At 40.9% G+C, this 10235-nt stretch overlaps 1 protein-coding gene across 1 annotated transcript in view; it reads right to left on the reverse strand.

Moving 5' to 3' along the window:
- LOC139370990 (C-Maf-inducing protein-like) overlaps positions 1–9523 on the reverse strand; it is a 44111-nt gene extending 34588 nt beyond the window's left edge. The window contains exon 1 of the mRNA XM_071110950.1: positions 8706–9523. Coding sequence (XP_070967051.1) covers positions 8706–9026 — 321 coding nt within the window. The 5' untranslated portion in view covers positions 9027–9523. The remainder of the gene's footprint in view (positions 1–8705) is intronic.
- Positions 9524–10235: the final 712 nt, after the last annotated feature.

The raw sequence follows: 10235 nt of genomic DNA on the forward strand, positions 1-10235 counted from the left end.
TATGGAGGCCGTGGGGGTGGCATAGTCCATCAGTCCAAGACATGTTACTGAAATTGTATAGGATTATATTACATAATAACCATTGTGCAACACCAATAAAAAAATATTATTTTATACCGAATGCAATCTCCCTCTTTGGTTAGCGGTCGCTGTCCACGGTTCTGAAACACATCAGTGCGCTGTTGAATTGGCGCCTTTTCCTAGAACATGTTGCTATGTGCATAATAGCAAAGTTAACCAGCATATTGGTGTTGAGAACAATACCGTGGAGGCAGCAGCAGAATGAGAAGATGAGAAAACAGCCCTTGCTTGCCTTATTGTCTAAGAAAAGTGAGGAGAAATTAAACCCAAACATAATTAGGTGTATAATAAATATCTTAACTGTTAAATGTGCCTGGCTTTATAAATCGTCAATATATCTACAGAAATAAGACAGATCCTGCTTCTGTTGCTTGTTTGAGTGTTTAATAGCCTACTGACTCCGTAAGCACCAAACCTCATGCAACGACATGTCAAGTAAATAAATGTACAAAGTTGGCTGTTTTTAAATCTTCGTTTTGCTGTAATAAAGGCTTTACACTTTTTTCCCATTAGAACAGCCTCTGTTCCAAAAATAATTAAAAATAATGATTATTTTTCTTTTATCTCCTTATTACTATTATATATATTTTTTTTTTAAATGTAATTTTTTTTTAAATGAACTTCACCCCGTTTTCTCCCAATTTCATGGTATCCAATTGTTTTTTTAGTAGCTACTATCTTGTCTCATCGCTACAACTCCCGTACGGGCTCGGAAGAGACGAAGGTTGAAAGTCATGCCTCCTCCGATACACAACCCAACCAAACCGCACTGCTTCTTAACACAGCGCGCATCCAACCTGGAAGCCAGCCGCACGAATGTGTCGGAGGAAACACCATGCACCTGGCAACCTTGGTTAGCACGCACTGCTTAGTATAGCAGCCTTGTATAACCACCATCGAGCTGTAGAAATTAGAGCACATCCCGTTTAGTCTTAATATCGCCTATACTTCTATAGGCTACTGTATCAGTCAATCATTGATTCATGTCATCAAAGCATACAAGTTAATCATTCATTTAGTTTTAAAATAAAATAAAGCGAGCCATGAATAATTAATTACCTTAAGCAATAAATAAATCGTTCCATTTCGGGAAATAGCATTCATAAATATACTTGGAAATCTATGGCAAAGCCCGAAAATGGCTGTCCTAGCAAAGATCAACAACAAACTTGACGAAGTTTGAACAATTTAAAGAATAATATGCAAATATTGTCCAATCCAGGTGTGCAAAGCTCTTAGAGAATTACCCAGAAAGACTCAGTTGTAGTCACTACCAAAGGTGATTCTAACATGTATTGACTGGGGTGTGAATACTTATGTAAATGAGATCTGTATTTAACTTTCAATAAATTAGCAAAAATGTATAACATGTTTTTATTGACATTATTGGGTAGTAAACAGTGGGGCAAAAAAAGTATTTAGTCAGCCACCAATTGTGCAAGTTCTCCAACTTAAAAAGATGAGAGGCCTGTAATTTTCATCATACGCACACTTCAACTATGACAGACAAAATGAGAAAAAAAAATCCAGAAAATCACATTGTAGGATTTTCAATGTATTTTTTCGCAAATTATGGTGGAGGTGTGTTGGGTCATTGTCCTGTTGAAAAACAAATTATAGTGGGACTAAGCGCAAACCAGATGGGGTGGCATATCACTGCAGAATGCTGTTAAGTGTGCCTTGAATTCTAAATAAATCAGTGACACCAGCAACGCACCCCCACACCACCTCCCCCATGCTTCACGGTGGGAACCACTCATGTGTAGATCATCCGTTCACCTGCTCTGCGTCTAACAAAGACTAGGTGATTGGAACCAAAAATCTCAAATTTTGGACAAAACAGACCAAAGGACAGATTTCCACCGGTCTCATGTCCATTGCTCATGTTTCTTGGCCCAAGCAAGTGTCTCTTTATTGGTATGCTTTAGTAGTGGTTCCTTTGCAGCAATTTGCCCATGAAGGCCTGATTCACGCAGTCTCCTCTTAACATTTGATGTTGAGATGTGTCTGTTGCTTGAACTCTGTGAAGCATTTATTTGGGCTGCAATTTCTGAGGCTGGCACCTCTAATGAACGTATCCTCTGCAGGAGAGGTAACTGAGTCTTCCTTTTCTGTGGTGGTCCTGAGAGCCAGTTTCATCATAGCGGTTTATGTGACCACACAATTTTCCAGATTGACTTCATGTCTTAAAATAATGGAATGTTATTTGGCTTCGCTTATGTATGAGCCGTTCTTGCCATAATATGGACTTGGTCTTTTACCAAATAGGGCTCCCTTCTGTACATCGCCCCTACCTTGTCACAACTCCACTGATTGGCTCAATCGCATTAAGAAGGAAAGAGATTCCACAAAAGAACTTAAGAATCTCCAATATTACATATTTTTTTATTTGTTTAACACTTTTTTGGTTACTACATGATTCCATATGTTATTTCATAGTTTAGATATTGCCACTATTATTCTATAATGTAGAAAATAGTAAAAACCCTTGAATGAGTAGGTATCCAAACTTTTGACTGGTACTGTATATATATAAGAAAATGCAAATAGTCTGGGTAGCCATTTGATCAGCTATTCAGGAGTCTTATGGCTTGGGGGTAAAAGCTGTTTAGAAGCCTCTTGGACCTAAATTTGGCACTCCGGTGCCGCTTTCCGTGCAGTAGCAGAGAGAAAAGTCTATGACTAGGATGGCTGGAGTCTTTGGTAATATTTAGGGCCTTCCTCTGACAACGCCTGGTATAGAGGTCCTGGATGGCAGTGATGCAACCGGTCAGGATGCTCTCGATGGTGCAGCTGTAAAACCTTGAGGATCTGAGGACTCATGCCAAATCTTTTCAGTCTCCTGAGGGGGAAAAGGTTTTGTAATGCCCTCTTCACAACTGTCTTGGTGTGCTTGGACCATCTTAGTTTGTTGGGGATGTGGACGCCAAGGAACTTGAAGCTCTTAACCTACTCCACTACAACCCCGTCGATGAGAATGGGGGCATGCTCGGTCCTCCTTTTCCTGTAGTCCACAATCATCTCCTTTGGCTTGGTTACGTTGAGGGAGAGGTTGTTGTCCTTGCGCCCCACTGTCAGGTCTCGGACCTCCTGATAGGCTGTCTCATCGTTGTCAGTGATCAGGCCTACCATTGTTGTGTCATCAGCAAACGTAATGATTGTTTTGGAGTTGTGCCTGGCCACGCAGTCATGAGTGAACAGGAAGTACAGGAGCGGACTGAACACGCACCCCTGAGGGGCCCCCGTGTTAAAGGATCGGTGTGGCGGTGTGTTGTTACCTACCCTTACCACCTGGGGGGTGGCCCGACAGGAAGTCCAGGATCCAGTTGCAGAGGGAGGTGTTTAGTCCCAGTGTCCTTAGCTTAGTGATGAGCTTTGAGGGAACTATGGTGTTGAATGTTGAGCTGTAGTCAATAAATAGCATTTTCACATAGTTTGTCCATGTGGGAAAGGGCATAGTGGAGTGCATGCAATAGAGGTAGAATCATCTGTGGATCTGTTGGTGCGGTATGCAAATTGGAGTGGGTCTAGGGTTTCTCGGATGATGTTGATGTGAGCCATGAGCAGCCTCAAAGCATTTCATGGCTACAGATGTGAGTGCTATGGGTCGGTAGTCATGTTCAGAGACGGGGACTATGGTGGTCTGCTTGAAACATGTTGGTATTACAGACTCAGATAGGTTGAAAATGTCAGTGAAGACACTTGCCAGTTGGTCAGTGCATGCTTGGAATACACGTTCTGGCCCCCGCGTCGTCTTACCAGAGGCTGCTGTTCGGTCCTGCCGATGGAGTGTATAACCCGCCAGTCGTATGTTCTTAATGTTGTCGTTCTTCCACGACTCGTTAAACATAAGATATTACAGTTTTTAATGTCCCGTTGGTAGGATATACATACTTTTAGTTCGTCCCATTTATTTTCCAGTGATTGAACGTTAGCTAGCAGAACGGAAGGCAAGGGCAGATTAGCCACACATCGCCAGATCCTCACAAGGCAGCCGGATCTCTTTCCGTGAAACCAACATTTCCCTTTCCAGCGATTCACGGGGATCTGGGCCTGGTCAGGTGTTCGTAGTATATCCCACGCGTCCGACTCATTGAAGAACTCTTCATCCAATTTGAGGTGAGTAATCCCAGTTCTGCTGTCCAGAAGCTCTTTTCGGTCATAAGAGATGATAGCAGCAATATTATGCACAAAACATGTTACGAACAATGCGAAAAAACAAAATAGCATGGTTGGTCAAGAGCGGATAAGACGGTAGTGCACCCTCCGGCCCTAATCTATTGATTTCACATAACTGGGAATACATATGCATCTGTTGGTCATAGATACCTTAAAAGAAAGGGGCCTCAGGATCCCATCACAGTATTTCTGTGCATTCAAATTGCCATCGATAAAATGGAATTGTGTTCATTGTCTGTAGGTTATGCATGCCCATACCATAATCCCACCACCACGGGGCACTCTGTTCACAATATTGACATCAGCAAATTGCTCGCCCACATTACGCCATACACGTAGTTTGCGGTTCTGAGGCCGGTTGGACGTAATGCCAAATTCTCTAAAATGAGACAATATTAACTCTGGCAACCGCTCTGGTGGACATTTCTGCAGTCAGCATGCCACCATTGAACACTCCCTTAAAACTTGAGACATCTGTGTCATGGTGTTGTGTGACAAAACTGCTGATTTTAGAGAGGCATTTTATTGTCCCCAGCACAAGGTTCACCTGTGTAATGATCATGCTGTTTAAATCAGCTTCTTGAGAGGGCTCCCGAGTGGCGCAGCGGTCTAAGGCACTGCGTCTCAGCGCTTGAGGTTCGAATTCAGGCTGTGTCACAACCGGCCGTGATTGGGAGTCCCATAGGGCGGCACACAATTGGCCAGCGTCGGCCATCATTGTAAATAAGAATTTGTTCTTAACTGACACGCCTAGTTAAATAAAGGTTAAAAATCAAATATACCACACCTTTCAGGTGGATGGTTTATCTTGGCAAAGGATAAATCCTCACTAACAGGAATGTAAACAAGTTCATGCACAACATTTTAGAGAAATGTTTTTTTGTGCGTATGGAACATTTCTGGGATCTTTTATTTCAGCTCATGAAACATGGGATCAACACTAGAGGTTGACCGATTATGATTTTTCAACGCCGATACCGATTATTGGAGGACCAAAAAAAGCAGATAACGATTAAAATCGGCCCATTTTTATATATGTAATAAATAACAATTACAACAATACTGAATGAACAATGACCACTATTATTTTAACGTAATATAATAAAGAACATCTATTTAGTCTCAAATAAATAAAACATGTTCAATTTGGTTTAACTAATGCAAAAACAGTGTTGGAGATGTAAAAGTGCCACGTAAAAAAGCTAACATTTAATTAAGTTCCTTGCTCAGAACATGAGAACATATGAAAGCTGGTGGTTCCTTTTAACATGAGTCTTCAATATTCCCAGCCTGCTGCTGCCTACCACTGCTCAATCAGACTTAATTCATTATAATAAATACAGAAATACGAGCCTTTGGTCATTAATATGGTCAGATCCGGAAACTATCATTTTGAAAACAAAACGTTTACGGAACCGTTCCGTATTATCGCACGGGTGTCAAACCTAGGTCTAAATATTACTGTTACATTTAACAACCTAAAATGTTATGTCATAAATATGTACAATTCTGGCAAATTAATTAGTCTTTGTTGGGAAAAAATGGCCTTTCAACAGTTTGTAACGAGCCAGGCGGCCCAAACTGCTGCATATACCCTGACTCTGCTTGCACTGAACGCAAGAGAAGTGACACAATTTCCCTAGTTAACCTCTTTGATCTCTAGGGGCGCTATTTCATTTTTGGATAAAAAACGTTCCCGTTTTAAGCGCGATATTTTGTCACGAAAAGATGCTCGACTATGCATATTCTTGACAGTTTTTGAAAGAAAACACTCTGAAGTTTCAGAATCTGCAAAGATATTGTCTGTAAGTGCCCCAGAACTCATTCTACAGGTGAAACCAAGATGATGCATCAACCAGGAAATGAGCAGAATTTCTGAAGCTCTGTTTTCCATTGTCTCCTTATATGGCTGTGATTGCGCAAGGAATGAGCCTACACTTTCTGTCGTTCCCCCAAAGTGTTAGCAGCATTGTGACGTATTTGTAGGCATATCATTGGAAGATTGACCATAAGAGACTACATTTTCCAAGTGTCCGCCTGGTGTCCCTGCGTCGAAATTGGAGCGTAAAGCCAGGGGCAATTATTTTTCCATTTGAGAGCAAGGAGAAACCAGGCTTCCACGAAGGATATATCATTGAAGAGATATGTGGAAAAACACCTTGAGGATTGATTCTAAACCACGTTTGCCATGTTTCAGTCGATATTATGGAGTTAATTTGGAAAAAAGTTCGCGTTTTGAGGGCTGAATTTTCGTTTTTTTTTTTTTTTTTTTTTTGGTAGCCAAATGTGATGTACAAAACGGAGCTATTTCTAATACACAAAGAATCTTTTTGGAAAAACGGAGCATCTGCTATCTAACTGAGAGGCTCCTCATTGAAAACATCAGAAGTTCTTCAAAGGTAAGTTATTTTATTTGAAGGCTTTACTTGTTTTTGTGATAGTTGCCTGCTAAATGCTAACGCTAAAGCTAACGCTAATGCTAACGCTAAATGCTACGCTAGCTAGCTACTGTTACACAAATGATTGTTTTCCTATGGTTGAAAAGCATATTTTGAAAATCTGAGATGACAGTGTTGTTAACAAAAGGCTAAGCTTGAGAGCTAGCATATTTATTTCATTTCATTTGCGATTTTCATGAATAGTTAACGTTGCGTTATGGTAATGAGCTTAGGTCTATAAATAGAATCCCGGATCCGGGTTTGGTCGTCGCAACAGGTTAATATTGCCTGCTAACATGAATCTTTTAACTTCATATGAAGGTTAAAAATATATATAATTGTGTTTTGATTTTAATTAAGGCATTGATGTTCATGGTTAGGTATATTATTGCAACGACTGTGCTTTTTTCGCAAATGCACTTTTGTTAAATCATCACCCGTTTGGCGAAGTTGAAGTAGGCTGTGATTCAGTGATGAATTATCAGGCACCGCATTGATTATATGCAACTCAGAACAAGCTAGTTAACCTAGTAATATCATCAACCATGTGTAGTTAACTAGTGATTATGTTAAAATTGTTTTTTTTATAAGATAAGTTTAATGCTAGCTAGCAACTTACCTTGGCTCCCTGCAAGCCACAAGGTCCTTTTGATGCTGCACTCGCGTTACAGGTCAGCCTGCCACGCAGTCTACTCGTGGATTGCAACGTAATCAGCATCCAAAAAGGCTGATTGTCAAGTTCTCATAACAATCGGTAAGCAGCCATGCCAATTAATCAGTCGACCTCTAATCAACACTTAACGTTAATGTTTTTGTTCAGTGTATATTTAAAACCCATATTCTTAGAAATAACTTTAATCTATGAGCTACGCTTGTTGACGGAAAATGAGGCGACCACTCGTGCTAATTTGCTATCTAGCACACTCCGAATACTAGTGTGTCAGCATACTCGGGAAGTGTAGCGGAAATGTAGTTTCATCGGGTGGAGACACCCATAACCTAGCTGTATGGATCTGTGCAAAACTGCCAGTTAGCATCTTTTTTTTATTAGAAGGATTCCTTCTCACGTATGAAAGATAAGGCTTTTGAAGGATATGGCCCTTATCCCAAGCAATGATTGAGGTTTCTAAATGTTAAAAGGGTTGTAGTTCACGAGGCAGTCGTGGAAGAAGCTAATGGCATAGAACTGTAGGGTGAAGGCAGAATGCCATCTAGAGTTTGAGAGCTAGGCCTACACCCCCTAAATCACAGTTGGTGTCAATTCAGTGAATTCAGGAAGTGCATTGAAATGTAATGCCTTAATTGATAAGTGCATATTGTTTGAGTATTTTATACATTAATTGGATTTCAATTAACTTATTGAATGTACTAAATTAAACTAAATTGACCGCTGACATGCTACACTATTCTAGGTGACAAATCCATAGGCGGCAGCTGTTGGGAGATCAATAACAGTAGACCCAATTCAGCTTCCATAGCCTATAGAAAACGTAATCAAATAAACTTACGAGCGTGCCAGCCATCTCGCTGCTCACAAAACAATGTTATATATACACACACACACACACACACACACACCACAATTTGCGCTCTTATCAAATTACACGCCAGTGCTTGCCTATGTAGCACAACAGTAGGACAGCCATGTTTGATTAAACAAATAGTCCTAGAGATTATCAAATGGTATTTGAAAAACGTAGCCAGCTAGAATAAAAGCACAGCAAATAGTCGTCCGAGGATGCGTATAGGTGTAGCGACTAAACTGTCACGGAGGAGGGAAATAAAGCAACAATGTTGTGATCACATTATCAGCTGAGCAAATGGAACATGGAAGGTAACAAAGGAAACGCTACATGTTCAACAAATATTGGCTACATTTTCTGCTGTTAGTGACATACAAGTCAGTCGTCGTGCTTAATCGATGATCCCAAGTGAAAACAATGTCACCCACCCCCTCAAAAAATACATTAGGGCCTTTGGAAACAGTTAACTACAGTAGCAACTCACCGTCGCAGACGCCAGGCTGCTGTCTGTCAAGGTGAGGTGGTGCGGTTCCCATCTCCGTAAGAATTTTGAGGTTAGAATTTTGCTGAGGAAGGTCCGAGGGTGTTTGACCACACACACCTGGATGTCCCCCTCCTGTAGTAGTTTATATCGCATCCCGCTGCTGCAATGTTGCAGGGTTCTCTTGCACGGCCCGGCGCATAATTTATTATTATTCCCCTCCAACGGCACAGACATCTCTCCAAGCAAAGGCTTGCTTTCCTCAGATTGATAGAATTGGTTATTATGTAGCTCGTTTCCCCCACCGCTGCTGTTAAAATCCATATTTAGTTGGTCGCAAAAATTATCCTAGGAGGTAACTATGTATTACTTTTAGTAGTTAAAAAAATATATATATATATAAAAAGGAAAGCCGGCGGTGTGTAGATTGTAGGGCTTGGGAGCAAAACTACAGCGATGCGACCTCAATAGTTAAAATGGTGTTGCGAGCGGAAAACAGACACGGCGGAGACACTGACAGAAAAGCCATGAACGAATCTTTGGTGGGGGTATTTCACGACGGAGCAGTTATTGTGTAGGCAAATAATCCTTTATCCGTACAAAGCCCACTACAACGTCGCGTTTTACTCCCCCAACGATCTATTCAATATGTTTGGGCCATTGCCAGCCCCAGTTCAGCTAACATAATCCATAGATTTAACTCCTACTAATCACGTAGCTCTGATACAAAAGACCCAAATCCAAAAGGCGACGGTTTTTTGTCTTTAAATGTTCATTGGCAAGGTTCCCTTTTCGGTCTTCCTCTATCTTCGCAAAAGAACTTCGATAGAGCCACTTGGATTGGTCCTTTCTCGTTCATGTGATACCAAAGTGACGTCAATGGGGAGGCAAGCGGATGCGCTGTAAGTCTTTTAGCTCCACTGTCTGCTGTCTGCGATAGGAGGGCAGTTTCCTCAATACAAAAATGGAGGACGTACGACAAATGCTAATTATCTCTCGTCTAGCAGTGCCGTCTCCATTTTTGTTGAAGACGGCATTTGACACAAATCTATCAGTCTATTCAATAAATGTTGCTGGGATCATGGGCCTTAAGAATCATAAGACCTGATATGATACTGAGAGCAACATATGCGAATTTTTAATGTGAGGAAGTCGTCCTATTTAATTAGTTGTCGGTACAGTTTAAATTGCAAACAGAAAAAGGCTTATTTTCCATTTTATTGCTAAATATTTTGCATTTTGGTGCACACTAGGCTACAATAAGCATGAACCACAAACAGTTTCCCTTTAACTGTGACCTCAATGTTGGTACTTTGCAGAAATTATTGATAAGCATCCAAATTGTCTGGTTGGGGAGTGCACAACACACCCCATTACAACTGTTTCAGCAGTGGGTCAGAGACTACCAGTATCCATGTGTCCAGATTTTACCTAAGAAACAGTTGTTACAAACCCACTGAATATGACAGTCTATGTTGACAAGACTAGGGGCACGCTGAAGAGCATATTGAGTAGAATAAGTATTGCAGAGAT

The sequence above is a fragment of the Oncorhynchus clarkii genome, chromosome 2 (genome assembly GCF_045791955.1).
Source record: "Oncorhynchus clarkii lewisi isolate Uvic-CL-2024 chromosome 2, UVic_Ocla_1.0, whole genome shotgun sequence".
NCBI lineage: Eukaryota > Metazoa > Chordata > Actinopteri > Salmoniformes > Salmonidae > Oncorhynchus > Oncorhynchus clarkii.